This window comes from Oncorhynchus keta, chromosome 21 (genome assembly GCF_023373465.1).
Source record: "Oncorhynchus keta strain PuntledgeMale-10-30-2019 chromosome 21, Oket_V2, whole genome shotgun sequence".
Classification (NCBI taxonomy): Eukaryota; Metazoa; Chordata; class Actinopteri; order Salmoniformes; family Salmonidae; genus Oncorhynchus; species Oncorhynchus keta.
The window spans coordinates 13,647,813-13,662,509 of NC_068441.1; the positions used below are offsets into that span (position 1 = coordinate 13,647,813).

The 14,697-nt window shown below is 43.5% G+C and overlaps 1 protein-coding gene across 2 annotated transcripts in view; it reads left to right on the forward strand.

Annotated features, from left to right (window-relative positions):
• The window catches only part of LOC118400160 (succinate--CoA ligase [GDP-forming] subunit beta, mitochondrial-like), a 144,106-nt gene that overhangs the window by 82,775 nt on the left and 46,634 nt on the right, over window positions 1-14,697 (forward strand). For both annotated transcript variants that reach the window (XM_035796712.2, XM_035796713.2), the window contains exons 4-9: window positions 1,225-1,315; window positions 3,073-3,225; window positions 3,674-3,763; window positions 5,515-5,611; window positions 7,056-7,217; window positions 8,447-8,589. In XM_035796712.2, the coding sequence (XP_035652605.1) occupies window positions 1,225-1,315; window positions 3,073-3,225; window positions 3,674-3,763; window positions 5,515-5,611; window positions 7,056-7,217; window positions 8,447-8,589 (736 nt within the window). The remainder of the gene's footprint in view (window positions 1-1,224; window positions 1,316-3,072; window positions 3,226-3,673; window positions 3,764-5,514; window positions 5,612-7,055; window positions 7,218-8,446; window positions 8,590-14,697) is intronic.

Genomic DNA, 14,697 nt, shown 5'->3' on the forward strand with positions numbered 1-14,697 from the left:
GAGCGGAATAAGTGGAATGGTATCAAATACATCAAACACATGGTCTCCCTCAGCAGCCTCCACTGGAGTACCCCCAACAACTTCCGCCTGCACTCACTTGGGTGTGTGGACCATTCAGAGTGTTTCTGTTTTTTGTTTTCTCGGTATCTACTGCTTCAGAGAGATGTCCTCCTGTAGTCATAGTTTTTACAAGATCCCTACTAGATGCAATGTTGCTTTCCCTGTGCTGCAGTTACCTAATACGCCAAGTTTGATAGTGTAGGGCAGGGTTTCCCAAATGTCCCAGTCAGTTTTTTGCCCTAGCACTACACAGCTGACTCAAATAATAAAATCATCATCAAGCTTCGATTTAAAAAAAATAAAAATAATCAGCTGTGTAGTATTAGGGCAAAAATCTAAATGGGGACCCTTGCGGTCCCCAGCACAGAGTTTGGGAAACACTGGTTTAGGGACAACTGCCCCCATTTAAACTTTGAAATAGTAAATGTATCATTGGGAAGTTGTACTGTGCACGCATCACTGACCTCTACTGTGGTAGGTTACTGGAATTGTGTTCTTCTGTTGGAGCACAAACATATTGTTCTCCTGGCTTGCACATTGTTACAGAATCCTTATCACTCTGGCCAGTCACGACAGATGTTCTTGATGCTAAAATGACAAATGTAACAAAGGTAGCAGCCATGTTAAGGACTGAACTGTGAATTACGACAAATGGCTACCAAGTGTGTCATTGTCACCCTATTCCGGTATTTGGGATAGCCGGAAACTTTCCTACGTGAGCCATCTGAAGTTGAGCCTCCCCAGACAGTGATGTGAGCGCACCCGCTCGACTACCATCTATCAAAGCAGAGCACAACCTCAGGCTTCATTTGTATTCTATAACCAGAGAGCAAAGCGAGAGCTGGAATGAGACGCGCACACTGCCTTTAAAGAGGAGCTGAAATCAGGAGAGCCGGATTCAAAGAGATGTGTAGACATATTGAAGATTCTCCTAAAACAGTGCTTTGTCAGAACATGTTACAGTCATGTCACAAATGTGCTGAACCATGTCTTTGTTGAAATGAAAACGGCTCGCAGGAGCTGCAAATAACTACTCTGTCTATTCTCTGCCACGGTGATAGTCCTCTATTTTTGAAAGATGTTTGTCCTTGTTTAGTCTTGATTCAAATATCTATTAATGGAGTGGTTGTAATTGGGCCAATCCTGTCTCTTCTTTGACTTTAGCCCCTCGGTGGTGGGTGAGCTGGCCAATAGGATGCTAGGTTACAGCCTGACCACCAAGCAGACTCCAAAGGAGGGAGTGAAAGTAAAAACGGTGAGTCACAGCTGGATGTAAAAGGTCATTCGGATTTTTCTCATTTCCGGTTTATTTCAATTCAGTAATACAGTTCCATGAAATAAATGACTGCACAAAGCATCGGGGAAATAACACATTAGTCTATATATTCTGTTGTTCCCCTAGTTCTGGGGATAGGTCTCTAGTGGAGACATGCCATTTGAAGCCGATGTCATTTGTTGTGTTTTTGTGCTATTTGCTGTCATGGTTCATTGCAACAAATAATGCATGCAAGTCAGGGCCTCTCGGAGACCAAAGTGTTAGTCACGTAAACAACCATTTCCAAGTGTCACTAACAAGCAGGAATATAATTTTCCTCACTCACACTCTGCAGCCACTCCAAAAACACACATTTGCAGGTAATGAAGCCTTCCTGTCTTGCAGCTTGTGTTTCTCCTCACTCTTTCTTTCTCTTTCCCCTTCTAGTGAAATATGGCCTAGAGCTCCCCATTAACGCTTGCTTTCATTCCTGCCAGCCAGGAACGCACCTCGCTCTGCTCCTGCCCCTGCTGCAAAGTTTAGGAGAAGTATCAAATGAGTGACACATTTGCCATTTTTTTGTAGAAAGTGCTGGCGGGGGTGGAAGTTCACTACAACAACACCCGGGCTGAGGGGAAAGTAGGGAAAGAGAGAAATGTCAACACAGAAATACTAACTGCAGAAGCATTGTTGTGAGATGTAATTTCATATTGAAAAATGTGCTGCATTATCTATCCATGGCACGTCAGTTGACTGACATAACACAATACCTGATAGTGTTTTATTTTATAAACTAAGCACAGAAAATGGATTTCTTGCAAAAGTGTATCATGATAAATCCTCCCAGAGGGACCTATGGTATGATACGCAGGCATGTGTCATGTGTTACACATTAAAACAGGTACACACAAGATTCATTTCAGAAAAATGAAGACATTCACAAACATGGGAGATATGATGCTATCTGGCTGTAGTCACAGGCCTCCCTCAAAGCCTGTTTCGGATTAGATTAGGCATGGGGTCAAAGTAATAAAGTAGCCCGAGAGAGCTGCAGTGATTGAACAGGATCCAGGCCTTAGTATGCGCCCTCTTAACAGGCTGTAATTCTGTTGTCAGGCTGTTTCTCTGAATGAGAACCAGGGGCGGCTGTCAGCTTGCCCTTGTAACACGTCTCTTCACTTCACCGTACTGCAGCCAGCCTCTCCAGACATGACACAGAGCATGGTTCTACTGCCAGTAAGGACCAGGGCTGGGGAGAGGGGGAGAAAGTCCTAGAAGACAGAGGAGGAGAGAGTAGCAGAGGGAGAGAGGGGCACAGAAAGGCAGTGAGATTGAGAGAAAGACCGGGAGAGGGTGGTAGTGGTGTGGAAAAGGTAGATCAAGACGTTAATCTGGGAGAGGGAGAGAAAGAGGGCTGCACTGCCCCTGTTTGCATGGGACATGGAGAACGAGCGTCGTCAATAAGTCCAAATTAACACGGTCCAGTTAGACTGCAGGAAACTGATAACAAACAACCAACTTATCTCTTTCCCTCTGTCTTTCCATGAATCTCTCTCTATTTTCTCTTTCTTCTTTTGCCATCTCCCAGCGCGTTGCTTCATTTTCACTAGAGCGTAGAAGTAGAACCCCCAGTTTCTCTGAGTTGTAATGGTTCAGTGTCTCTCCATCCCTGCCTGTCTGTCTGTCTGTCTGAGGACAGTCTGTGATGGGAAGGCAGTAGCCTGACTCTGTAGACCGACTCTCTCCCTACTGACCAGGTGATGGTGGCTGAAGCCCTGGACATCACCAGGGAAACCTACTTTGCCATCCTGATGGACCGGGCCTGCAACGGGCCTGTCATGGTGGGCAGTCCTCAGGGTGGGATGGACATAGAGGAGGTGGCCGACAAAACCCCAGAGCTCATATTTAAGGTACAGTTCTGTGAGCTCTGAAGCAGCATATGTTACAAATGATTACAGATGTGAACATGGAACCTCTCACCTTTCACTGGCGGTGTTATCCTGCCTCTCTCCCTCCCCTGATTGGTACAATAAATCCCTTGATCCCTTCTCCATGTGAGAATCTCATCTCTATAAGTGCCTGATAATTATAATGCCATCGTTACAGTATCGGGTTTCCTTGCCTCACATCTGGCAGGTTGCCACCACTTAATTGCAGCTTCCGTAATTTAATATGAATATCTACTTTTTGTCATATTACCATGCAGTGTTTTTAAGTCTCCATTCTCTCTTTGTTTCTCTCTTGCTCTTCCTCTTGCTCTCTCGGTCTCTCACTTGCTTTTTCTCTCTCTCTCGGTCTCTCTCTGACCCGCTCTGTCCCTCTCTCTTTCTCATTCTCTTCCTCTCTCTGCTACCACAGGAAGTCATAGATATATTCGAGGGGGTGCGAGACGACCAGGCGCTCCGCATGGCAGCTAATTTGGGTTTCAAAGGACCTCTGGAGAGACAGGTGATGGGCCCGGCGAAGCTCTCTGAGCTGCAGAGAAGCAGAATAGTGTACACACACTGAAGACCCACAGTACACAACTCAAGAGCTGTTGAAACTGGATAGGACACTGCCAGTCTACTGGGCTCTCTATGCTGGTTTATAGAAGTCCATACGTCCTTATACAACAGACAAAGCTTTATAGGTTCACCATTATAGCGCATAACAAAAATGAAGTCACTGAAGTACATTACATTTTTTGGAGTCCTCTCAAAATCATGAACAGACATTGCTGCTGTAGCCAGTCCTGGCCAGTATAAACTCTACAATTCACATTTGATATTAAAAGTTATTATCTGGTTCATTTTAGAGCCAATTGTCTTGTAGCATTATATTGCTAATTTGTATTCCTATCTGTGAGCAGAGCAGCATAAAGGATTGGATTAGTTCAATGTTACAATGGGGAAAACGTATAAATCAACTTAATGAATGTTTTATTTAAAATGAAATGAACATACACAGTTGTCTGAGAGGTACACCCTGTGTAATACCCTGTGTAATACCAGCCTGTTTTGGTATTGAATGGCCATTGATTTTAACAGGAAAATGATTCGCTAAGTGTCTGGCTTGTCAGTTTAGTTCTGAAACTCTTGTCTTCTAAAACGCAGGTGTGGAATGGAACCTTCTTTGAAGTAACTTTGCTTCTTTGAAAACTTTGAGATTACAAAGTGTGTGTGTGCGTGTTTGCAGATGTGGGTCTGTGAGTGTGTGGCAGAGAGTAGTGCTTACATCATTTTCTGTCAGGCTTTTTTTCGTAATCAAAAGAGCAGCTCGGTGCCAGGGACAGACAGAGACATCCGCTGAACGCTGTATTCTTTAAAAGAGGATTTATTACAATGACAGTCACTCCAATAGCAATACTGCGCCTGTTAGGATAATGTGGCACAAAAGACGCATTGTCATCTCACTCATAGCTAATACATTAATATGCCACACAATGGCTGTATTATAGTGGTTTAATTACTGTTTTATTAGGGTATATAGGTGAAAGCTATGATCCCTTATTGATGTCACATGCAAATTAAGGTGAGGAGACATGTTAAAGAAGGATTTTTAAGCCTTGAGACAAATGAGAAATGGATTGTGTATGTGTGCCATTCAGAGGACGAATGGGAAAGACAAAAGATTGAAATGCCTTTGAGCGGGTTATGGTAGTAGGTGCCAGGCGCAACAGTTTGAGTGTGTCAAGAACTGCAGAGCTTCTGGGTTTTTCATGCCCACCAGTTTCCTGTGTATATCAAGAATAGTCCACCACCCAATAGACATCCAGTCAACTTGCACAGCTGTGGGAAACATTGTCAACATGGGCCAGCATCCCTATGGAATGCTTTTGACAACTTGTAGAGTCCATGCCCTGACAAATGGAGGCTATTCTGAGGGCAAAAGGGGGCCCAACTTCATATCAGGAAGGTGTTCCTAATGTTTTGTACGCTGTGTAGCCTATATTTTGTACAGTATGAGCTAAAGGCTTACTGAGTCACTTACTGAGTTACTGAAAATAGTAGGTTGTCAGAAACTCCTGAGAAAGGTGGTATTTTTTTATTTTATTTTTCAACACCTGCGCACACGCACAAAAACACGCACAAACATGCTCTGTGTGTATAAGGGGATTTGCCATGTTTTATTTAACGTGTGCGTGGTGCTGAGTGGCCCTGGCTGGCCTGCTGCTCAGAGGCATCTTGTTGGGTAATAACTGTCCTCTGTGGAACTCACAGGCTGCAGATCAGATTATGAGGCTCTATGATCTGTTCCTGAAAGTCGACGCCACTCAAGTTGAAGTCAATCCTCTCGGAGAGACTCCCGAAGGACAAGGTACGACTCTTTTTCTCATTCTCTTTTTGGTGTCTACATATTAGGTCTGTTTATCTGGATCTGTCTCTTGTCCTCGCTCTCTCTCTCGTACATCATGGGAGTGTCCTTGGTGGGATTTTAGGTATATATTTGAGCATATCCATCACTAATTGCCTCTTGAGGAACAATAATACAGATAAACTCGTTGTTATGAAACAAGATCTTGTTATAGGTCTGGTTCATCAAAGAAAATACAGTTTTGTAGCCTAGTCTAATCACTGCTTATGAATATTGATGAGAGGTCTTTTATTTTGTTGTGTACAACCAAGCTGTACTGAGAGGTGCAACTCTGCCATCCAACAAGCAAGGCAGAAACTTGTGTTTCTGTAGACTCCCATTGAAAGTAGATCAACTTGTCGTATATGTACAAATGAAATAACAAGGGAAGATAATGAACTACCGAGCATGTCTTTTCAGTAGAGTTTAAACAGCACGCCACACGGTACTGAAGAACATCACTGCAGGCAGAATAGTTACGGCATGTTTTTTCCCCCCACTTTAGTCTCTTACTTTGACTTGCATTTCAGCCTAACTGAACCCTCATCACCAAAGGGACGGTAAGACTAAATGACTGTTAAACTCTGAAAATGAATGTCATTGTACTACAGTTGGTCACATACAGCAGCTCCAGGAGACAGCCAACACTCCACTTAGCTGCAATAGAAGTGACTTCCCATACATTTTTGTTCTGCCTAGTGTGTGTGTGTGTGTGTGTGTGTGTGTGTGTGTGTGTGTGTGTGTGTGTGTGTGTGTGTGTGTGTGTGTGTGTGTGTGTGTGTGTGTGTGTGTGTCATGTTACCTTTATTACGCTTGGGAGCTTCAGCCCAGGTAGTATGTCACAGAGACGAGCCATTACATAGTGAATTTACAGTTGGTTCCATGGGGATCCCGTGTACCACTTGTCATTTGTCCTCCAGGCTGTTATAGAGTATTGATAGATGAAGGCTCCAATCACCCCTGTGTAAATGGTTGTGGTATGTAGTGGGCCTTACAAAGTACAAATCCATAAGGAGCAGACCTCAGCATTTCAGCCCTGCAGTAAATACTTTGCCTGCAGGTAACATTCAACTTGCAGTTTCTTTGAACTGCACCTTGTGAAGTGTAAAAGTATTGTCCATTATGCATAATATATTCCCCCTTTGAGGCACTGTCGATGCATAAACATGAGCTGCACCATTACAAATACTGAATTAATTAAGTCTAATAGGGTGAGATCACTTGCCACATTTTATTTAACATATTTCATTGAGTTTATAAATTATTACATTTCCATTTCACTTCCTCCTTTTTTTTCTCTACGTCTCTTCCTCTTTCCTTTTCTACTTTGTCTATTTCCTTCTTCCTCTCTTTATTATTCTGTCTCTCTTCTCTTCATATCTCTCTCTCTCTCTCTCGCTTCTTTCAGTGGTGTGCTTTGATGCCAAGATCAATTTTGACGATAACGCAGAGTTCCGTCAGAAAGCCGTCTTTGCCCTGGACGACATGTCAGAGAGCGATCCCACCGAGACGGAGGCAGCCAAATGGGACCTCAAGTACATCGGCTTGGATGGAAACATCGCCTGCTTTGGTGAGTTCTGATTATGGCTGTCCACGCACATGCATGTTCTATTAATTCAGCCATGGGTAACCCACCCCAACTGGAATAGAGTTGTTATTTTCCTTATCAGATAATTGAAGGCTAGGAGACAACGTTCAAACTTTGTCAAACTACAGTAAAGCCGACTGGGCTCCTCTCCAGTCCAAATTGACAACCAGCTTTCTAACGACTCCGGAAGGAGGCTGCCATAACCAATGCTTTCTAATTAGCCATAATCCGCCCAAAAAGTCTCCAGTGAGCTGGATTGTTAGTCTTCTCATTATGGTCCTCCCCTGTCATAAATCAAAGCTTTACAGTGTAATTCTGGGCTGCTGGGGAGTCTCTTCTGGCTGCCCTGAAGCCTCATAAACATTGTGGCAGTAAGAGCACAGGTTAGTGGCTCTTTCCCCTGCGCAGCCTCTCCTGCAGAACAACAGCTCAGAGCTGATGGGCTCCTTTAAAAGCTTTGTAACCCACCAAAGTGACAGCTGTTAAAGCCAGTTTCCTTTTATTGAGACTTCTGTCAGGGCACTTGCCAGGACGTAGGCTCAGTGCCGCTAAACCAAATGAGGTAAGACGTTTGTAGAGAAGCGTGTTGGCTTTGGCAGGAAGTGACTGAATCGCTTGGCTCCCTTGCAGCAAAAGCACCAAGATGCCCAGAGGATAGGGATGCGCTCACTAGGCTGCCTGATAATACGGCACAACAGAAATTTGTTTAATCAATGCTCGCTTTCTGAAGTCAAGAGCATTGCCGTAATCACATTTCCCTCCACTTTTCAACTTCTTCAAGTGTTAAATATCTTAATTATAAGTTTTAACAGTACCTCTTAAAGATTTAAATCCTCAAAGAATGTTGTTATTCCCTCTTCATTAGATAATTTATTCATTGATTTCACAGTAAGCCCTTTCATGTTTGTGTTGTCTTAATGCTGGTGTTAGGTCATGTTTAATTTAATTAAATCCCAACTACTTGTCACTGTTTTCTCTCAAGGGTTTTCGTTTCAGTTCTCATCTTCATTTGGACTCTAATGGGGGGAAATCTAACTTCATCAGAGAATCGGCACGAAACCATTATCAGCATTCCAGAATCATAATTTGTCATCAAAATTGTGATGAGCACAGTAACTATTTTTTTTAGAGGCCCTTCTCTGTTTTCTGAGACCAGTAACAGTTCTCAACTTTCTCTGTGGTTTAGTTTCACCTTTGATCTGTCATTACAGTGAATGGGGCTGGTCTGGCTATGGCCACGTGTGATATCATCGACCTCCATGGAGGGAAGCCAGCCAACTTCCTGGACCTAGGAGGAGGGGTGAAGGAAAAGCAGGTGTACGAGGCATTCAAACTGCTCACTGCTGACCCGAAGGTAGGAGCCCACTTTATCCAACACCACAGGGTGTGTGAGTGTGCTGTGGAGAGGAGTTGTACCACTTAAAGATAGAGAACAAAGCTGATTCACTATGCTACAGTAGCTAGTTCCATGTCAAACTGTCAGTTGGTCTCAACACACTGTTCCAACCACCTGTTGAAATCCCTATTTAACCAACCCAGCTGCTCAACACTTTATCCTAGCGATTCTGTAAATATTTGTTGCTGCTACTTTGTGTGACTGTTTAACCAGGAGTCATGTTAAAGCTTCTCTTTAAGGCCTTGTCTGGTCGGTTAGGCACCAGTCCACCTCCTAACAAAGACACAACAGTTTAGTGGGTTTGGCACTGACAGCTATGTTTCTCCCAGAGATGGGGTATTAGAGATCTCCTAATTATAATGCCATGGTTTTATTGACAGTTTTGTAATGAATTACAGCCCCGCAGCCACAATAAAGCCAGCCTTTTAATGGCTTGTCCCTGCCGTCACAGTCTTCTCCCAATGCACAACGCAAACTCGTTACTGTACTTTCCTGGTGCAATTAAAGGTCCAGAACCTCAGAGGAGAGGATGTGGCAGCTTGGCTCTCTTTACGACAGTTGAATACTAAATGTTCAGATTGCCAATAACTCAGCAGCGAACAGTTGGAGGCTGGTAACAATGCCGCAGTGCTAGTTTGTTGACACTCATCAGAGCACTAATTCCCTGTTTGCTTTCACTTCAAATTATGTCTTTGACAATGGTTGGTGTCTTCGTATGTGTCATAGAACAGTGTTAAATACTGGTTCCTTCTATTCACTGTTGAACAGGCCAGTTTACCACACATTTCTGATACATCAAAGATGAAGGACATTGAGAACGAAGGACATTGAGAACAAAGGACATAGAGGCATGATGTGGAATGTTCTATGCACAAATATGGCATGATACTCATTGCAATACACAAGTCACTCGAATGCCATTCCTTTGCTTCACTTCAGTTTCATATAGTCACTTTAATAGTTGACCAGATAATCGAATTTTGTAAAGAAAAGAGAGAAAAAGGAAACAGTAACACAACAGGAATAAAATATGCAGGAATACGCTGTTATTCCAGTACCAGATCAATGTGCAAGGTATTTGAGGTAGATATGTATATAAAGGCAGGGCTAAGTGACTTGGCATCAGGATATAGTATAATAAAGAGTAAAGAACACCATAGCAGCAGCATATGATGAGTGCGTTTATGTATGCGTGTTGTGTTCGTATGCATGTGCATGTCGCGTGTGTGCATATGTAGTGTATGTGAATATGTGTTGGTTTTGTTTGAGTGTCAGTGTAGTGTGTGTGTGTGTGTGTGTGTGTGTGTGTGTGTGTGTGTGTGTGTGTATACGTGGCCAAAAGTTTTGAGAATGACACAAATATACATTTCCACAAAGTTTGCTGCTTCAGTGTCTAGATATTTTTGTCAGATGTTACTATGGAATACTGAAGTGTAATTACAAGAATTTCATAAGTGTCAAAGGCTTTTATTAAGTTGATCCAAAGAGTCAATATTTGCGGTGTTGACCCTTCTTTTTCAAGACCTCTGCAATCCGCCCTGGCATGCTGTCAATTAACTTCTGGTCCACATCCTGGCTGATGGCAGCCCATTCTTGCATAATCAATGCTTGGAGTTTGTCAGAATTTGTGGGGTTTTGTTTGTCCACCCGCATCTTGAGGATTGACCACAAGTTCTCAATGGGATTAAGGTATGGGGAGTTTCCTGGCCATGGACCCAAACTATCTATCTTTTGTTCCCTGAGCCACTTAGTTGTTACTTTTGCCTTATGGTAAGGTGCTCCATCATGCTGGAAAAGGCATTGTTCTTCACCAAATTGTTCCTGGATGGTTGGGAGAAGTTGCTCTCGGAGGATGTGTTGATACCAATTTTTATTTATTGCTATATTCTTAGGCAACATTGTGAGTGAGCCCACTCCCTTGTTTGAGAAGCAACCCCACATGAATGGTCTCAGGATGCTTTACTGCTGGCATGACACAGGACTGATGGTAGAGCTCACCTTGACTTCTCCGGACAAGCTTTTTTGCCGATGCCCAAACAATCAGAAAGGGGATTCATCAGAGAAAATGACTTTACCCCAGTCCTCAGCAGTCCAATCCCTGGACCTTTTTCAGAATATCAGTCTGTCCCTGATGTTTTCCTGGAGAGAAGAGGCTTCTTTGTTGCCCTTCTTAACATCAGGCCATTCTCCAAAAATCTTTTCCTCACTGTGCGTGCAGATGCACTCACACCTGCCTGCTACCATTGCTGAGATAGCGTGGTTCCCCGATCCCGCAGCTGAATCAACTTTAGGGAACGGTCCTGGCGCTTGCTGGACTTTCTTGGGCACCCTGAAGCCTTCTTCACAACAATTGAACCTCTCTCCTTGAAGTTCTTGATGATCCGATAAAGGTTGATTTAGGTGCAATCTTACTGGCAGCAATATCCTTGCCTGTGAAGCCCTTTTTCTGCAAAGCAATGATGACTGCACGTGTTTCCTTGCAGGTAACCATAGTTGGCAGAGGAAGAACAATGATTCTAAGCACCACCCTCCTTTTGAAGCTTCCAGTCTGTTATTCGAACTCAATCCGCATGACAGAGTGATCTCCAGCCTGGTCCTCGTCAACACTCACACCTGTGTTAACGAGAGAATCACTGACATGATGTCAGCTGGTCCTATTGTGGCAGGGATGAAATGCAGTGGAAATGTTTTTTTGGCGATTCAGTTCATTTGCATGGCAAAGAGGGACTTTGCTCTCCCCTCTTTCTCCTGTAGTCCACGATCATCTCCTTGGTCTTACTGAGGTTGAGGGAGAAGCTGTTGTCCTGGCACCACACTGCCAAGTCTCTGACCTACCTGTAGGCTGTATAATCGCTGTCGGTGATCAGGGTTACCACTGTCGTGTCATCTGCCAACTTGATGATGGTTTTGGAGTCATGCGTGGCGATGCAGTCATGGGAGTACAGGAGGGAGTACAGGAGGGGACTAAGCACCCAACCCTGAAGGGCCCCCGTGTTGTTGCCTACCCTTGCCACCTAGGGCCGCCCCGTCAGGAAGTCCAGGATCCAGTTACAGAGGGAGGTGTTCAGTCCCAGGGTCCCCAGTTTGGTGATGAGCTTGGAGGGGACTATGGTGTTGAACACTGAGCTGTAGTCTCCTCTTGTTCAGGTGGGAGAGGGCAGTGTGGAGTGGAATAGAGATTGTGTCATCTGTGGATCTGTTGGGGCGGTATGCGAATTGGAGTGGTTGAGGGTGTCTGGGATGATGGTGTTGATGTGAGCCAATGACCAGCCATGTCATACGTATCTATAGGCTATATCAGAGATAAGCGTATATCAGTTTCTTCTTTTTTAGTCGGAGACTTGAGGGCATGAATCACACACACACACACACACACACACACACACACACACACACACACACACACACACACACACACACACACACACACACACACACACACACACACGTACCAGATATGAATTTTAACAAGGTGCTAGTGAAACTCTGCCACTGACGATGTATTGTCCCAGTCAAATGTCCACAGTGTATATATTATTTTTTGTCCTGCATGAAATCATCAAGGTGTCCTGAAAACAGAATAAAATAAGAGGGAAAGTAGAGGTTTAAGTGTTTCTCAGTCCTCTGAGGCAGTGTGATCAAATTCATACATTATGATGTCAAACAAGGTCATAATAGAGATGAATTCGTGGGGGAAACCTAGGCAGCTTTTAAAGACGGCATTAGACTTCAGTTATTCCTGCATAGAAAGTAGTCTTCTCTTTATCCTGGCTTCAATTCGAAGCCCAAACCCTAGAGTAAAGGCAGTAGCTACCGGTTCCTCCTCCAGCAGTGTAGAGGCGAGACAGACACAGGCCCTCCCTTATGGGGGAGAGATGAGAGCGGATTGACATTAAACCTCCGTGTACCGCCATTTGCATTTCATACTGGGATTTGGAGACTCATCAGATCTGTGGAGGGAATGTTAATTATTAGATTCTTGGCATGATGAAAATCCTCATTTACATTTTTCTTTTAATATATTCGTTACACTAAAGATGTTCTGTGTCTCGGTTCCATTTAGGCCTAGGCTGTGAACAACTTGAGCCAGAGTAAGAATCAATAGCTGGAAATGCCAAAGATACACACTTGTTAAATGTTTAAATGTGTCCAACTGAATAAGGTACTTGAAAGCGTTTCAAGGGTTTGTCACGACAAATACTTAATATTCATTCTTACAATTGAATTTCTTATGTTTTATTTGCTTTGGCATGGAACATGTTGACACGTTTCAACCTTATGAAATGTTAATCCGTGTTTGAAGACGAGTCAGCAGTGGAATGTTTATTTTGCCATATTCAATACTCAACTCAAAAGCCTTGTGCTCCCCCCCCCAACAGTTTCCACCTTGAGGTTTGGTGTAATGTGAGATGCCTAACAGTGACATAAAACTCTAGCTGTATACTCATTTTCACTAGTGTAGCAGTATTATACATTTACTGCAGCCAACTACAGTTTGTATCCAGGGAAGCTGATATTCTGCCCAAGTTAGTATATTCTAACCTCGTTAGCACAGCCTTATTTTCGCTGCTAGGTTCTTCATAGCCACTAGCAATTAATATGGTTATGTATTGTATAGCTGGTGTCAATTGATACGTTGTGGCTATCAATGACTATCAAAAAGGTAACATTTAAACACCATTAGCAAGGAGGATAATTTAGTAATAAATACCAGGTCAAATTAAGCATAACCTGGCTCGTTCTCTTATCTGGGAGATGGCAAACACTGGATAGCGTGTCCGTCCACTGCTCTCTCGCTCCCTCACTCTCTGCTCTCTCTTTTCTCTCTCTGTCAACTCTCTTTCCGCTTTGATCTCTTCAGCTCGTTCTATTCCAACTATAAGATTCAGTTGGGAGTGTACAGCTTCAGTTAGAACGGACAGGTCCTGGGATTGGATATGAAGATTCAGTTGGGAGTGTACAGCTTCAGTTAGAACGGACAGGTCCTGGGATTGGATATGATTTCAATCTTGTTTGGTTTTTTTTTCATGTTGTTTTCTCAGTTGGAGTATAGCATTGATTAGGTCAATAAGAAAGAGGGACCATATAGAATAGGGAATATGACGAAAATGTACAGGATGAGGGAAGAGGTTAGAGAAAAAGAAGGATGAAGAAAATGAAAAGAAAAATGAAGACATTGAACGTAATATCGAAAGTAAGTGTTGGTGTGTATAGTATGTGGGCAAAGCCTATTCATTTCATTGGACATGTAGTCTCTTCTGTTCAATGGTGTTTCAATTCTGTCCTCTGGCGCCTTACGTCCCTGCTAGAATAACTAGCCCCACTCTTTCACAGGCATATAAAGAACTGCTTACTTTGACAGAATAGTTGTAGTATTGAGTCCCCCCCCACATTACCTGTAGGCAGTGACCAAATACCCACAGCCAAATTTCCTCTTTATTATACACTCCCTCCTGCTCAGTCCTGATAGGAAATAACAGATTAATGTTTTGTCCTGTGCATTGTATTTCCTAGGTGGTGGTGAATTATGTCCCCTATAAGACGGTGCTGTGCTCCTAGGCTGTGTGTGATGGCAGGGAGTGACTGGGTAATTGTCACCTGTGGGTGTTCTCACAGCTTTGTGTGTGTGTGTGTGTGTGTGTGTGTGTGTGTGTGTGTGTGTGTGTGTGTGTGTGTGTGTGTGTGTCAGTAACAAGATGTAACGGACACAGCTAGGTTCTCTGATCCACCTTGAATGTATTGGTACATTAGCATTTAGCCCATTCAGTTGACCAGCTCCAAGGCAGAGAGGGAAGGAAAGAGATGGTTTTTCACATACTTCGTAAAGAACAGGTGTACACTAACATTGAAATGCTTACTTAGGCGCCCTTCCCAACCATGCAGAGAGAAAAATAGAAAGATAATAGAGAGAATATTTGACTAGGTCACCAACATTGGGTGTTAATCACATTGTTGATTAGGCATGCTGAAGGTGTGTACTCGCTCATATTCACCCTTGGCCTCCCTACTGGGTTGTGTGCGTTTTTATGTGTGCACAAACGTGTGTGTGTGTGTGTGTTGTATCTG